The 16,536-nt window shown below is 37.5% G+C and overlaps 1 protein-coding gene across 3 annotated transcripts; it reads right to left on the bottom strand.

Annotated features, from left to right (window-relative positions):
* Positions 1-1,093: 1,093 nt before the first annotated feature.
* LOC131639978 (stromal cell-derived factor 2-like protein) lies at positions 1,094-3,829 on the bottom strand. 3 transcript variants are annotated; one of them, XR_009295118.1, is made up of 5 exons: positions 3,545-3,829; positions 3,264-3,410; positions 2,738-2,801; positions 1,455-1,599; positions 1,094-1,338 (listed from the first exon to the last, which is right to left on the bottom strand). XR_009295118.1 is itself a non-coding variant. In XM_058910394.1 (4 exons), the coding sequence occupies exons 1-3, from the start codon at positions 3,653-3,655 to the stop codon at positions 1,471-1,473; spliced, it is 387 nt and encodes a 128-aa protein (XP_058766377.1). In that variant the 5' UTR covers positions 3,656-3,829; the 3' UTR covers positions 1,094-1,338; positions 1,455-1,470. The 3 variants fall into 3 exon arrangements, 2 of the variants coding, with proteins under 2 accessions (XP_058766377.1, XP_058766378.1); XM_058910394.1 differs by lacking the exon at positions 2,738-2,801; XM_058910395.1 differs by lacking the exons at positions 1,094-1,338; positions 1,455-1,599 and adding an exon at positions 1,657-1,736.
* Positions 3,830-16,536: the final 12,707 nt, after the last annotated feature.

Below are 16,536 nucleotides of genomic sequence, written 5' to 3'. Positions count from 1 at the left end.
CTAGATTGTATCAGAACATTGTTGAATGTACCAGAGCATCATCAGAGCATCTCTACATCCTAAAATGTTACAGAACAAAACTAAACGACAGAAGTCAGCATGAATGAATCAGAACATAAAATATGTTTCAGAACATATAATATGTATCAGAGCCATATAAGCCATATAGAATGTATCAGAACAAATAGACATTCAGAATCATATCATATTCTATCATCAGAATATCTGAACATTCTTCCTTCTTGCTTCTGATTCTGAAGCTTCATAGCACTCAGCTTGCTTCAAGAATCCAAGAACTTGATTCATCTTGTTGCTTCTTATGTTGATCTTGAATCTTCGATTCCTGCAACAACACAACTTAAGGCATAGAACTTTGCAAGTTCTGTTAGTAATGTGGGGCTTTTTTACCCGGTAACTGATAATATTAATCAGATCATTTATCATTTATTTTCTCCCCCTTTTTGTCATAACATCAAAAAGAATATAAAAGATTCAGATGTAGAAAACAACAGACACTACAAGAAGATTGGCAAATTGCGACGGCTAGTTTTGGCATGTTACGACGATTTTAACAGCCACAAATTGCAAGGCGCGACAGTTGTGTAACTGTCGTGGAAAGCTGTGTCGCCAGGGTGTATTGCGACGGTTGTTAAAACCGTCTTTCCAACAGTCGTTATCAGTCGCGACGGGTAGGAAACTGTCGTAAATTGTAAGTAGCGACGGTTACAAACCGTCGTGAACTTTAGTTTGAGTTCTTTTTTAATTCTTGTTGCGACGGTTTTAAACTGTCGTTATTTTATTACATTTAATTTTTAAAAAAATTACGGAGGTTTGTAACCCCCTCTAAATGTAGAAATTTAAAATAAATAAAAAAAAGTTAACTAATGATTAAATGTTAACTAGTAAATTCAAAATTGAAACATAGATATTTCTCAAGATCAAACATAACAATACATCAAAATTCAGAATTAACCAGAAACAATTGTAGCTATAAAATTTATAATGCAGTTTCATAGAAAGAATTTTTTCTACTAAACTTGTCAACTAAAAACATTCAAACTTAATTCTTTAGAATAACTTGTTCTCTAGAATATATCAAGGAAAACAACATCTGGAATAAATAACTTGTTCAAATAAATAACTTGTTCTCTAAAAAGAAACTATTAAAATAGAATTGAGAGGCCAACAAGTTTTCAAACTTATTGTTATCCACAATGCAACTTTGGAAGCAAATGCACCAACCGACATATTCAATATTATCAAGACAAAGTGTTGTCGCCAAATGTGAGAAATCCCATGATTGCAACACTTCCATATAGCGAAATACATAAAACAAACCTGTACATAAATAAATGAGTTCAAAAATCAGAGATTCACAAACATGTATGACACCATTAAGCCCACACAACAAACACAAGAATTAGAATAAGTGTATGATGGAGTTCAAAAAGCACCTAAGGTCAGATGCATCTAATTGAAGAGAAGCCTGAAAAGAAGCATCATCAAATTCTGCGCAGAATGAATAATCGAACGAATTTGAGGAGGCATGAAGAATGGGACACTATTTTCTTCTCTTGGTGGAAATTCAACTCTAGCATCCTTTTAATACAAAAAAGAAACAACTCAATTAAATGTCAGTTTTGAGCTGTAACTTTTTATATATTGCATTGCTACTGCAGATTTCATTATCTACCATGCCCTGCTTTCATTAAGCCATTAAAATTATCTACCATGCCCTGCTTTCATTAAACAATGGGATATCATTTTCTACATGCTTGCAGACTGTTTTGAAAATCCTACTACTAGTTAACAACTAATAATAAGAGTTAAGCCATGTTTCGATAAGCAGTTTAATTTGCAGCTTATTGCATAAGCACTTTTCATATTAACCGTCGATGTATAAGTTATTTCTATAGTACACAATAAAGTATAAAAATATAATAACTAATTTACTACATGATTAGCCATAATTCTATATTCTAACAGAAACTATGCATAGGAAAATTGATTTAGCAAAGAAAATATTTCAATATGCCTAAAGATATAACAGCAAGTAAAGAGAAACTATAAACTAAAACCATTGAAAAGGTAAATTGAGATTTCATAAGTAAAACCATTGAAAGACAGCAAGCATATTTGTAACACAAACAGCAAAGTAAGACAATTCTAGAAACACTTTTGTGGGCAGAATGTGATTACGAGAACCAACCAACATGCAAGCATATTTCCTTCACAATAAAAAATGCATTCAATTAGTTATCATCAATCTCATTTAACCTTAACTTAATGATAAAAAGGGGGAAAATGAAAGCAACATAGATCATCCTTATAGGCATAAAATAGATTTGTAACCTAAGTTGGAAGTCATAAATCTTCAAAGTCTTTCCAAATTAGTACTCATTATTAGTCAAGCATATGTTGAATAATAAGTCAAAGTGAGCATACTTAGTCTTGCTTAAGGATACTTAGTCATTCTTAAGGATGCTCTAAAGCTTTATAATATTTGCACAATGAATCCCCTTATACACAAAATAGTTCCCAATATTAGAATAAATTCTTTAGAAAAAAAACTAAGATGAATTAATTTTTTTCCTACATGAAGGCAACCTTCAATTTTCTTACATATATAATATTATCTTAGAGAGATGTCCAGGTTAAGAAATAATATTATAAAACTGCACATAATTCACAAAAAAAGTTATCAACAATGGAATGAATGGATATAGATATGACATACCTTATCTACCTCCAATTCCTAACAATTATTAAACTTGTAGAATCCTTTCAAAAGTATTTTGCATCTACAGAATAAATATATTCAGTATTTTAACTAAAAAAAAATAAAATAATTAGTATTATAATCTTTTACTACCAATACAAAGGCCACACTTGACATTATGAACCTTTGGACATTCAATCGAAACAAGAAATTTTCAAAGATGTTTGAATAACCAAAACAATGAAACTACTAGTTAAAAGATGCAAGCTAATTGAAAAGATGCAAGCTAATTAAAAAAGCATAACTTTGAGTTGGATTTAGTATCGATGTGACAGTGCAAGCTAATTGAAAAATATTGAAAGGAAGGAAAAGCTGCTGCGAGTAAGCATGGTGGTGGAGAAAAGCAGAGTGGCGGTGAAAGCCTTATTTTCTTCACAGAATTATAAATAAGCACTTATGTGTTAAGTGTTTGTCCTATAAGTACTTAATTAATCTATTTATCCAATCATAACTTAAACAAATAGGAAGAACGAGATTAGATTACCCAGTCACTGTTGGAATCATCAAAAGTAGGAAAACCAGTAACCGATTGTTGTCCACTGCTAGAACCATACGACACATCAAGAGAATGCAACATGGATTTCGTCTTCTCGTGCATAAGCTTTATAACTAAACCATGAGTAATCTGAACCTATACAATTTCCAAATATAAACAAACTAATAACAAAATCAACACTTATTAGTTACTTCTTCATTCAATTCAATTATAAATTCACAAGATCCCTAACCCTAACCAACGAAATTGAAATTAAGAAAATAAAAAACCTCGACGCCTTCAGAGGAAGCTGCAGACGCAGAAGCGGTAGAAGACGGAGAAACATCAGGATCGAGAGTGAGAAAGAGAGAAATAGCGAGAGCGGCGAATCCAAGAGCCATTACATTGGAAGATTGATTTAGAATGGATTTCGGTCGACCGATTTATTCGATGAAGAAGAAGGTTTTCTTTGTGATAGTCCTCCCTGGTGTTGTGACCCTGAGGAAGCCACTGTAAAAGAACCCTTATTCCCTTCTTCGTACCATCCTTTAGTTTTAGATAGAAGGAAAGTTTCTTTCACAATAAAAATGAAACAATTTTAAATAAAACAAGGTTGAATAAATATAGGATAGGAGTATGACTTTACTTAAACATTTTTTTAAAAATTTAAAACTCTAAAATTATTGATCAATTATTTGATTTTTTATTTTGAAATTTTCTTAATTTAAAAATTCTTAAATTATATATTGACTAACTAATGAAAATGATTTGTCACGTCAAAAAAACTAATGAAAATGGAAAATAAAAATAGAAAAAAAATAAAAATAAATTAGAAAAACAAAACAATGGAAAAAGTGAGAAAATAAAGGAAGAAAGAAAGTAGCAAGATGATTGGTCAAAACAATCGCGACAGTTCTCTCTTACTGTCGCAGGTGTAGAAATAGGACGGTTCTTTAGTAACTGTCGCAATTGTTACATAATTGGTCTAGAAAATCTACGACGGTTGACCCTAACTGTCGTGACAACCGTCGCAGTCTAATAATAAGGACAGTTTTGTGGGAACTGTCGCAATTCATGTGTCGTAAATCTCATTTTTTCTTGTAGTGAGAGGAAAGAAACAGAATTAAACTTTTCATTGATTTAAACAAGTAGGATTACAAAAGATGTATGCAGAAAAGCAGATGCAACAAGGAAAGAAAACTTCAAAGACCAAACGACTAAGACCCTAGTCTAGACAAAATCTGCGCCAGAATGTCATGAACCCCATCAGTGCTTGAAGTTTGCCTTGCCATGAAGGAGCGAAACTCAGCATTGGCTGCTTCTTGCGCGTCCAAATGAGAAGCCAGCAAAGCTTGATTCTGATGCAGAGCTTCCAAAGGTCTCCATCAGAGCTGAGGGTACACCAGAAGAAGAAGCACCAAAGTTTCTGCCAACAGCAATCTCAGCAGGACGATCTTCCGGGAGGTCTTCCGCTTCTGTACCTTCCATCTCAACATCTGAGTCTGACTCAAGACCAACCTCAGCATATTCTGGTTCAGGCAACTCAGAAGCTCCAACTTCCAGCGCCTGAAGAATAGCTGCTAGGTTTGTTGGAGGAGTAGGACCAGCAACTTCAGCAGGATAAACCACTTCAGGAAAGACCATGTGAGGAGCACTTTCAGAAGGGTTCATTTTGAACCAATTGAACAGCCATTGAAAATCTCTAGTCAGTACTGGAAACCTTGGTCTCCATACCACAATGTCTCTGCAGGGATTTTCCTCTACCATCTCATCTGTAGGTATCCTCTCTTCAAGAACTCTTCTGTTCCTGATGATATTGTGATAGCTGCTTTCACCAACTTCCAAGAGACGACCATGAGCCCCAGGTGCTTCAGTCATGATCATTCTCTGGACATCCGTAGCCCTAACTAGAAAATCCTGGCGAAAGGCTTCCCAGAGGCTGCAGGTAGCATACTCATCCAGATGATTAAGGTGAGCAGCACCCAGAATCTCCAACCAGCAATTTACATCAGAATGTAAAAGCTCTAGAAATGATTGAGTGGTAGGTGTTGGAGGGTTGACAGTGAATCTGGAGTCGGGAAACACAAAACTGTAGGGGTTAGGTGTTCTGGTGGGAAAAGGGTGTGAGAGAGATGAGGATATATCTGAGGGACGGGTTGGAGGAGAGGAGATATCAGATGGTGAAGAAGGTGGTTCCAGAGAGATGAAAGAAGAGGAAGAAGTGGTGGAAGTCTGTGAAGAGGGAGGTGATTGAGGGGTACCATCAAGGGGTTGATACACACGTCTAGAGTAGTTTCCAGACATCATAGCTTCAAACGGGTTCACTTTGAGAGGGTCATAGGTGATCCTTACTCTTTTTGGTTTGATTTCAGGTTCATCAGTTGCCTTTCTCTTTTGTTTACGATCAGTTTCTTGATTTGAATAACTTGACGAGGGATTCGTGATGAAGTTGCAGATAGTGAAAACTGCTAGGGTTTACGATGTGAATGCAAAGAGAGAGATGACGAAAAAGAAACTGAATGCAAGAGAGAGAAATATAAGAGGGAAAAGAAACGTTTGAAGAGTATAAAAAGAAAACGAAATAAAAGGAAATGATGGATAGCATTTAATGTTACATGACGTGAGGAGAGATAATAATGACAAAAGAAGTGATTTGCACAGTTACCTAAGTAGGCGTCCCCTCAACTGCACGCACGCTTGTCCAGAGATAGTGAACACGTGTTTACCATCTGGATAGCCAGTTACAGCTGTTTTACTTTTAAAGAGATTCTGAATCAACTTAGACAATGAAACGTTAGTAATAACTGAATCACTACTTCTAATTGATCTCAATCAGAACTTCTTATAAAAGACTAATCCAATCTCATTTCAGAAGATACTCATACATAAGATCTTCTCATCTTCTCATTCTGGGCATAAATCCATACTGATATTCTTCAAAATGAACTTAAACCTATCTTCAGCAAGGGGTTTTATAAAGATATCAGCCCATTGATGGTCTGTATCCACAAAGTTTAAAGATATAACACCCTTCTGAACATAGTCCCTTATGAAATGGTGTTTAATCTCAATATGTTTAGCTTTTGAATGTAAGATAGGATTCTTAGATAAACATATAGCAGAAGTATTATCATAGAAGATAGGAATGTTACTCTCATATATCTGATAATCTTCTAGCTGACTTCTCTTCTAGAGCATTTGTGTGCTACAACCAGCAGCAGCAACATATTCTGCTTCTGTTGTTGAGAGGGCAATAGTAGCTTGCTTCTTGCTGTACCATGAGATCAGGTGACTTCCAAGAAATTGACAACTTCCAGAAGTACTCTTCCTTTCTATTCTATCTCCAGCATAGTCAGCATCACAGAATCCTACTAAGTTGTAATCCTTGGATCTTCTGTAAACTAAACCAACATTAGTAGTACCTTTCAGATACCTCAGAATTCTCTTAACCGCAGTTAAATGAGATTCTCTCGGATCTGATTGGAATCTAGCACACAAGCAAACACTAAAGAGAATGTCAGGTCTAGAAGCAGTTAGGTATAGAAGAGATCCAATCATACCTCTATACAACTTCTGATCTACCTTCTTACTTACCTCATCCTTACCTAGGACACATGTTGGATGCATAGGAGTTTTGGCTTCTTTGCTTTCAGAAAGATTAAACTTCTTCAGAAGTTCTTTCACATACTTCGTTTGATGAACATAAGTTCCATCAGAAGTTTGGTTGATTTGAATCCCAAGGAAATACTTGAGTTCTCCCATCATGCTCATTTCAAATTCAGCCTGCATAGACTCAGCAAACTCCTTTCCAAGTGTAGCATTAGATGTTCCAATGATAATATCATCAACATATATTTGATAAATTAAAATATCCTTTTTAAATGTTGTACAAAAGAGAGTAGTGTCCACTTTTCCTCTAGTGAAACCATTTTCCAGAAGGAAAGAACTCAAACGTTCATACCAAGCTCTAGGAGCTTGTTTCAATCCGTATAATGATTTCTTTAATTTAAAAACATGATTTGGAGACATGGAGTCTTCAAAACCAGGAGGTTGATGGACATAAACTTTTTCATCTATGTAACCATTTAAGAAGGCACTCTTAACATCCATCTGATAAAGAGTGATGTTGTGTTGAGTGGCAAAAGAAATTAATAGACGAATAGATTCTAACCTGGCCACTGGTGCAAAGGTTTCTATATAATCAATCCCTTCTTGCTGACTATAACCCTGAGCCACCAGTCTGGCTTTGTTTCTTACCACTTCACCTTTCTCACTCAGCTTGTTTCTGAATACCCACTTAGTGCCGATGATGTTGAATCCTTTTGGTCTAGGAACCAAGTCCCATACATCATTCCTTGTAAACTGATTTAGTTCTTCTTGCATTGCAATTATCCAGTCTGGATCTTCTAGAGCTTGATAAACAGAAGTTGGCTCGATCAAAGAAACAAGACCTAATTGACATTCTGCATTGTTCTTAAGGAATGCCCTTGCTCTGATGGGATCATCTTTCTTCCCAAGGATCACATCTTCTGAATGAGCCGATGCAAGTCTAGGTGATCTTCTGACTGTTGGTTCTTCAGAGATTCTCAGATTCTCTAAAGATGCAGCAACTTGATCTTCTGATTCATTGCTTATGAGACTGCCAGCTTCTGCAGCTTTGCTTCTTGGTTCTACTGCTTCTGATATATCAATATCAAAATCTGCAAAATTCTCAAACTGCTTTGGTTTTTCAAGACCAAGCTTATCATCAAACCTGATATTGATTGATTCTTCTACAATCAATGTTTCAGTATTGTATACTCTGTAGCCTTTAGAGAGTTCAGAATATCCAAGAAGGAAACACTTTTGTGCTTTAGAATCAAACTTACCAAGATGATCTTTAGTATTCAGAATAAAACATACACATCCAAAAGGATGGAAATATGAAATGTTGGGCTTTCTGTTCTTCCACAATTCATAAGGAGTCTTATTTAGAATAGGTCTTATAGAGATTCGATTCTGAATATAACATGCAGTGTTTATTGCTTCTGCCCAGAAATGCTTAGCCATATTGGTTTCATTGATCATGGTTCTGGCCATTTCTTGTAGAGTCCTATTCTTTCGCTCTACAACTCCATTTTGCTGTGGAGTTCTAGGACAAGAGAAATCATGGGCAATACCATTTTCTTTGAAGAACTCCTCAAAGAATTTGTTCTCAAATTCACCACCATGATCACTTCTGACCTTTATGATTTTACACTCTTTCTCAGATTGGATCTGAGTGCAGAATTCAAAGAACACTGAATGAGACTGTTTACGGTGATTTCCGGTAAACAACCGCTAGTCTTCCAAACTATAATGAATATGATTTGGTTACTTGCAGGATCGACTAGATTGATCCTAGGACACATAGTCAAGAAGATTGTCATCAATGTTTGTTCTGACCATATTCATTATTTGTCTTCTTCAATAAGCGTTGTTCGATTAACAGAACAAATAGTCTCGACAATCACTTTGTTATATATAAATATGACTTCATCGAAGTGACATGACATAAAAATTAAAAGGACAATTGAAACGTAAAGAATCTTAAACTGCAGAAATATAAAAGACTTTGAAAGTAAATAGCGTGAAAGTAATTCGAAAGTAAATGACGTTAAAGTAAAGATGCAGAAACGTAAATGGCAAGAAATAAACGAAATGCAGTAATTCTGAAAGATAAAAACAAAAAGATAATACACATGTATTAAAATGGTGGTGTCATACGTACATTTTCTCAGCGAACTCTTTCTCTTAACGCTTGATACTTGAGTAAATATGTGAGTGATTTGTACAAAATGAACACACAGAATCCTAACATTAAGACTCCTATTTATACTAGTTTCGACCTTAACGGTCCTACACTAATCTGCTGCCACGTTTCTCATCAGAACTTCCAGCGAAGCCATCTGTTGTTGAACGGTTACGAAACCGTCTTCGAATTTCAAATCTTCCCGCCTGAGTCCATCTTCGACGCGTGGCAGTGTATTGAACAAACACTAAAAAACACGCTAAGTAGTAATACTTAAATACATATTCTATGAATTTTGTCTAAGTCCCGAAGACATATGCTTTCATTAATCTTTCAGCGTTCACTTATTTTCATCGAACTTAGAAGTCTTTATTTTTCCGAAGCATGACCATCAGTAGCCATTTTTAAGGGATGGCCATCAGTAACCATCTTTCCTTCGATTCTCAACTCCTTCGAAGGATAAACAACATAAAACGAAATCTTCAGCTAACAAATTGCCCCCAATAAATGCCTGTTTCGAGAATCAACAGAAATAGGCGTTTCTTGCCATTATAAGATTTCGTTTTTATGATCCTTGAAAGTTCCAAGACTGCTGACTAGCGTCATAATCACTGATAACACTGTTTCCGAGACGTCTTGTCATTTTCAAAGATGTCTTCTCATAACCTACATTCCCACGTTTTAACCTTATTTCCTGATCATTACTCCTACATACTAGGAGTGAAGCTAACTCATTCGACCGCCGTTGGATTAAATCACCAGCCGCCACGTGTCTCTCGGGTTTTACCCAAAAGATTTAAAAAGGTTTCCGTTAAACCTTTAAATACTTGATCTTGTGTCTCTATACCGCCTTTCATTCATCTTCTTCACCAAAAAATTTAAACATCTTCACTCTTTTCAGAATCTTGTTCTTTTAATCAAAAATTTCTTCATGGCTTCATCTTCAAATGTTCTTCAACCCGCTTTGAAGCTCCAATCAACGACACGTTCTGGGGAACGAGAGTTCGTTCCAAACCCTAACACTGAAGAGATACGCGCTATTTACGCTTCCCAGGTAATCATTCCCTTTGAACTTTCTGGAAAAACTCTTGCCTTTATGGGTCCGTTACCGAGTGAAAATATCCAATCTATGAATAAGCTTTTTCCTGCTTACTACAAGACTAGACCATTAGTTAGCAAAGTTAAGATAGATGAAGACGGTCGCTCTCCTTTAGGAAAATCCGCTAATATTGAGGAAACTTCAACCGCAGTCCCTGTAGCTTTAAACAAAATTAGGTTAAACTATATGACCAATTCTGTAAAAGTGTTTAGGTCAATCCCTTTAGCCAAAGATCCTGACTTGTACTATGCCTGGCTAGAAAGGGTAGAGAAACAAAAAAGATCCTTCTGGAAAGCATTAGGAATATATGATTTGATTCAACTGTCAAGAACGGGTTTAGAATACAACCAACCCATGCTAGTAGCAGCGGTTCATTTTTTGGGATGCTTCTCACAACACCTTCCATCTCCCATGTGGAATGGTTACCCCCACGCTTTTCGACGTGGCCGCTATTACAGGACTTCGACCAACTGGTGAAACCTTCGACCCCAATGAAATGGATGATGACACTATTGGTTTTAACGATTCGCAAGTCACTTATACGACATTCATCCAGAAGCATCATATTACCACTGAAGCGACAGTATCTGATGAAGAGCATATTGCTTTTCTAGCATTTATGGCTTTCACGATGTGCCTTTTGTTCAAGGTCTATCCAAGTTGCGAAAATGTACCTTTGCATGGCTAATCAATTGCATCCTGGGAAAAAGCTCAACCTCAGCCAACTACTTCTAGGGTCTCTTTATGAAAACCTTAGTGAAGCTGCAAACCTTACCAAGAATTTCAAATCTGGTAGTTTACTTTACGCTGGTCCTTTCTGGCTATTGCAATTGTGGCTTAATGCTACATTCGAAACTCATCTTCCCTTTCGAGGAGATGTCAATGAGGAGGACAGCATAATCAAAAATCGAACTATAGAGGAGACCAGGTTAGCTTACCTAACTCCAAAAGAAGAAATGGGAAAGCTTCATGAACATTTCCTGGCGTATTCGATGATGTTTGCTCGGCGTGACCAGTTCGATCCTTCTATGGCCCCATTTGTACACAGAACAATAGGTCCTGAATGGTTTACTCGAAAATTTCCACCAACATCTCAGGATCAACAAACTGAATCTATGGAAATTTGGGAAGCCTTTCTGACCCCAAGATTGTTTTCCCACCGTCTTCGACCATCAAAGGGTCAATGTATCCTCATGTGCTATCAACCGAATTTGGTCTCAAGACAATTTGGGTTAACTCAAATAACACCCAAGTGCTTATATGAGAAAAGAAACCATATGTGTTTCCACACTTTGTATTTGACTGAAGAGGAATGTGAACAAAAAATCGACAAATATGTTAACGTCACCAATCTTTTTCCTATTCCTTTTGAACCTTCTTTTTACTCTACACCAGATTTTCATCAATGGTGGACAGAGTATTATAGCTCTCAAATTTTTGATGCTGATAACCTTGCTCAGGAACTAACTGCAGCTTTCAATGATGTGCAGGAGAACTTCCAAAAAGGTACTTCCACCCATATTAAAGAAATCCAAGCTTTTCAAAAATTCTTTGAAACTATCTATAGGCCTGATGATCTTAGTCGGACTGTTCGTGAGGCTGCAGTTACTTTGCGCGAAAAGTTTTCCGCCAAACTAAATAAGTTGAAATTGCCCTCGTATGTTCGACCAGAACTACGTTATGAAGTGGCTTTCAAACTCAATCCTCCAAAATTCCCCCCACTACCAAGTGCTGATTTTGGTGTGGCTCTAAGTCCTCCTTTCCCAGACTGGTTCGTGTGTGGGAATGCTCTCAAAATTCTTCAAGAGAGTACCAAAAAACGCGTTGAACGAGTGGTTCCGACTAAGCATACCTTGGATACTTTCAAAGGACATCTTCATATAGATCTTAAACATGTTCGTGTCCTGACTCCAATACCTGAAGGTTTGGATTAAGGCAATCTTTTCGACTGACTTATCTTTTCTTTATTGATATACTGATTTCAGTCTCAACTACAGCTGTTGCACGAAGGAGGAAGATTAAGGAAGCTTCTGCCTCAAAGGACTCTGGGACATCTAAAAGCAATAAACCAAGTGGGAGTGACTCCCTCGTCACTGATAAGAAGCCCACGGTACATACTTATCTCATACTCTCAATCTTGTACAATACGTGATTAGTACTCATCTTTCTCATTTTCGACTTGCCAGAGTTCGAAACCCCCAACGGGTTCGAAGCGTAAAGCTTCTTCGACCACTGGCTCGGATGGCGAAGATAAATCCCCTCCTCAAACTAGACAAGGACAGAAGAAAAAATATAAAGCTGTTACCCCTTCGAGAAAAGGGAAAAAGGCAAGTCCTTCCAAAGCTGCTTCTCCTGGTGATAAAGCGTCCTCTGAAGAGTCTCCTTTGAAAGCTGCTAGTAATGCTTTCGTTGTGGAAAGCCATAATTCAAGTCCAAACAATATTCCACCCAAGGTACTTCGGGTTTGTCCCACATATTATCTTGTGATTTTAACTGAATAATCGTACTGACACTTTACCTTGTTATTGCAGGATGATGCTGGCACTGCTACTTCCGGTTTTAAGGATCCTGGCCTCACCATTGATGTTGGCAAACTTTATGGTAGTTGTCAAACTTTAACTTTCGTTAACTAAACTCTTCAAAAGTTTATTTATTTTTGAATAACTTTGCTCTGTTTAACATAGGTACCTCTCAAAATCAAACTCGTGTTCTTTCACCAGTCTTCGAAGACGTTAGGCCAATTGCTACCATATTGCCTAATGAACCAGTCGAAGAAAGCCACTCTACTGACGAATCCCCACCTACCCATCAAGGCAAAAATTTGGAAGAGGATCATCCATTCTCAGGCAGCGATAATGTGAATCAGCAATCACATGGCAACGAAGATTCCGCGTCGGAGAAAGATGCTATGGAAGAAATTTCTCAGCCTGAAAAACCAGTTTCTCATGGAACTTCAACTCTTGACGCCAAAACCATTCATGAGACAACTTCGACGCCTGCCCCTGCAAAGCTTACTCCTTCAGAGCTTGAACAACTTAAGCAAACTGATCCTCTCAGTTTCTTAAAGGCCATTATGAATGTGAATACTCCTTCGCCTCCGGAGCTTAATGTCTCAACAGTTGTTACTGCAGACTCTAGTGACAAGGAAGATATCCCCAGTCTTCTTCGACAAATAAAAGAAAGATTCTTTGGGGTCAATCTTGTAGATGTTCTCAACCGGGACCCTATTAAGAGCCACAACTTAAATCAACTTCTAAAGAAAGTAGATTTGCTTCAAGTTTCCACAGAAGTTTCAGAGGTAATTGTTCAGCTGGGCTCTTTACTCGAGCAACTCCAAGCTAACATCCTTCGAAGGCAAAATGTCGAAAAAGAGTTATCTGAGAAAAAGGCCTCTCATGACTCTTCATGGAATTTTGCTATGGACGCAACGAAACAAGGTGAGGCCCTCAGGCTCAAACATTCAGAAAATCAGAAGGCCATTGATGATTATGAGAAGAAAATCGGCTCTTGGAAACAAGAAATCAAGGTACTCGAGGGCAAGATAAAGGAGGCTGAAAATTGTCAAGCAGTCCTACAAAAGTCTAATCAACAAGACTTGCTCGAAGTGGTGCAGTCAGGAATGAAACATTTCGAGGCTGCACAAAAGTTAGTGCCAGAAATCGAAAAGCTGAAGAAACACCGGACACTAATTGAACTTCGTATGTCTTCATGGGAGACTCAATATTTGAAGATCAAAAAGGATCTCCCTGAGGATTTCAACTAAATGTTTTCGATCTTGTTACTTATTGCACCTTTATTTTGTAATCGAGGCCACTGTAGACATATAATATTTGTACGCTTGACTCCCTTTTATCTTTATCATATTTGCCATTGTTGATTTAGCAAATCTTTCAATTTCTTGTCAAGATATATCTTTAGATTTCCTACAGTGCTTTTATTAAATGCAACATGTAGAACCTGAACATCCTTCGCAGCACTTTTGCCTCTAGACTTGACGTTTCCACTTCTTCTAGCCATAATCATTATTAAAAGTGACGTCACTTTCTCCAAAACGTCGGTTTTCAGACGTGCGTGCATCAGTTTTAATGATTACTTCTCATCTTCCAAGGGCGGGAAACGGCGGAAGCCATAACTCCTTTCTTTGGAAAACCAACCGCAGTCCAATCACTCATTGGCAATTAAAACCCACCCTTCAGTATTCCCCTTCTATATAAAGGGTCCAATATTACCTTTATTTCTCATTCATGCGTTTTCTCTCCAAACTAAACACAGAAAAAAGAAAACACACAACTTCTCTTTCAGAACAACTTTCTTACCTTGCAATGGCTGAACCTCTCTTCTTTAACGACATCAAAGCCCTCATTAAAGGCGAGTTCAGACTCTCTGAGGATGAACTTGTTCGCCATTTCATCAACATCGAAACCCTGTTTGTTAACCAGGAACTAGACTTCTACTTTGAGGAAGTCCTGGAGGGTGCTATTTACCCCAACATGGTGGCAGAATTCTGGATGAATGCGTCTTTACGCATAGATCCTGAAGGTAGGACCACCATTGATTCTGTTATTCGACACGCTCGTCTCAGCATTACTCCCACCACTATTGCTAATCTAATAAGATGCAATAACTCTGGTGAAACTTTTGACGACAACAGTTTCAACATGACAACTCATCTCATGCTGAGAGCTCTTGTGGATAATGACCGCTTCAGTGACAAAGTCATCAGAATCTGGCACAAGATGCTCGTGGGGAACTTCCAACCTCGGCGGATTGACGAAGACGACATCATGGTTGAAGACTTGGAGTTTATCCTCTGCGGTCTTCGAGGGAAGAAAATTAACATCCCTTTGATGATCTTCAAGGGACTTGTTAAGGCTGTCTTTGCCGGTGTCGACCGTCGAGGGGTTGTGACTTGTCTTCCGTACGGGAGACTCCTTAGCTACATTTTTCTTAAGAAAGGCGTAGTGAGAAGGATGCGTACTTCTGGAGCCATGGATACGTTCGAGGCTGAACCTTCTCCAGTGTTGTCTTTGGACAATTTAAATCAAAGGATTGACTAGCAAGTTTTTTACCTTAGGTTTAATCTTTATATATATATTTATGCCTTCCTTCTTTTGTAACTTCAGATCCTATTCTGTGGATCTTTTTGTAATGAATGTATTCCCATGCTTGAAATGAAAAAGAATATTTTGGTGTCTTCTTTGCTTTTTCTTTCCATAATTCTTCCTGATTGTGAAGCCATTTTGGTGCCTGACCATTTTGGCTTTTCGTAGTACCCTGGGTATCTACGTCTTTGCAATCCTTACTTCGTGCATACTTGGTTTATATCTCTTCAAATATTTCCCGTTTACTCTCAAGATCCTATGATCTTCTGCTAATTCTTCGATTTCATAAGCGTTGTTCGAGAATATTTTTAAGATTCGAAAGGGTCCTTCCCAATGTGGGGACCATTTACCAAGTGCCTGATTCTTTCGATCTATAGGCAAAATAACTTTCCAGACTAAGTCATTATTAACAAAAGTTTTACCTTTCACCTTTTTATTATAAGCTCTGGACACTCTTTCCTTTTGCCTTTTTATCATTTCCAGCGCTCGAAGTCTGTCTTCGTCCAAATCTACTAACTCATTCATCATTAACTCCCAGTATACATTGGGAGGAATGTCTGCTTGCCTTTGTATCCTTACTGATTGCAAACATATCTCAATTGGAAGAACTGCGTCATGTCCAAACGTCAACTGGAAAGGAGTTGTATTCGTAGCTTCTTTTGGAGATGTTCGACAAGCCCAAAGTGCTTGATCTAAAGTCTTATGCCAATTCTTGGGTCTCTTTCCTACATGCTTCTTGATAAGACCAATTATTATTTTGTTTGCTGCTTCAACCTGTCCATTTGCTTGGGCATAATAAGGTGTAGAAGTAAATAACTTGAAACCTATTTCTCTGGCAAAATCTTGCATTTTTCGTCCAGTAAAGACTGATCCCTGATCAGTTGTTATACTTTCTGGGATTCCAAATCTATATATAATGTATTTCTGAATAAACTCGATCACCGCCTCTTGATCCACATTTGCCAGTGGTATTGCTTCAACCCATTTTGTGAAATAGTCTATTCCTACCAAAATGTATCTTTGCCCTTTGGATGACTTGGGGTGAATCTCTCCAATCAAATCTAGTGCCCATCCCCTGAAAGGCCATGGTTTTACTATTGTACTTAGTTCGTTTGCTGGAGCGTGTTGGATACCTGCATGTTCTTGGCACTCTTGGCATCCTTTCGCGAACTCTATGCAATCCTTTAGCATCGAAGGCCAATACATCCCATAACGAAACAAGAGCCATTTCATTTTGTGCCCTGCTTGATGTGCACCACATGCTCCACTATGTACGTTCGACAGAGCCAAGTATGCTTCTGCTTCTCCCAA

This window comes from Vicia villosa, unplaced genomic scaffold (assembly GCF_029867415.1).
Source record: "Vicia villosa cultivar HV-30 ecotype Madison, WI unplaced genomic scaffold, Vvil1.0 ctg.002876F_1_1, whole genome shotgun sequence".
Taxonomy (NCBI): domain Eukaryota; kingdom Viridiplantae; phylum Streptophyta; class Magnoliopsida; order Fabales; family Fabaceae; genus Vicia; species Vicia villosa.
This window is presented reverse-complemented; position numbering and strand designations above follow the sequence as displayed.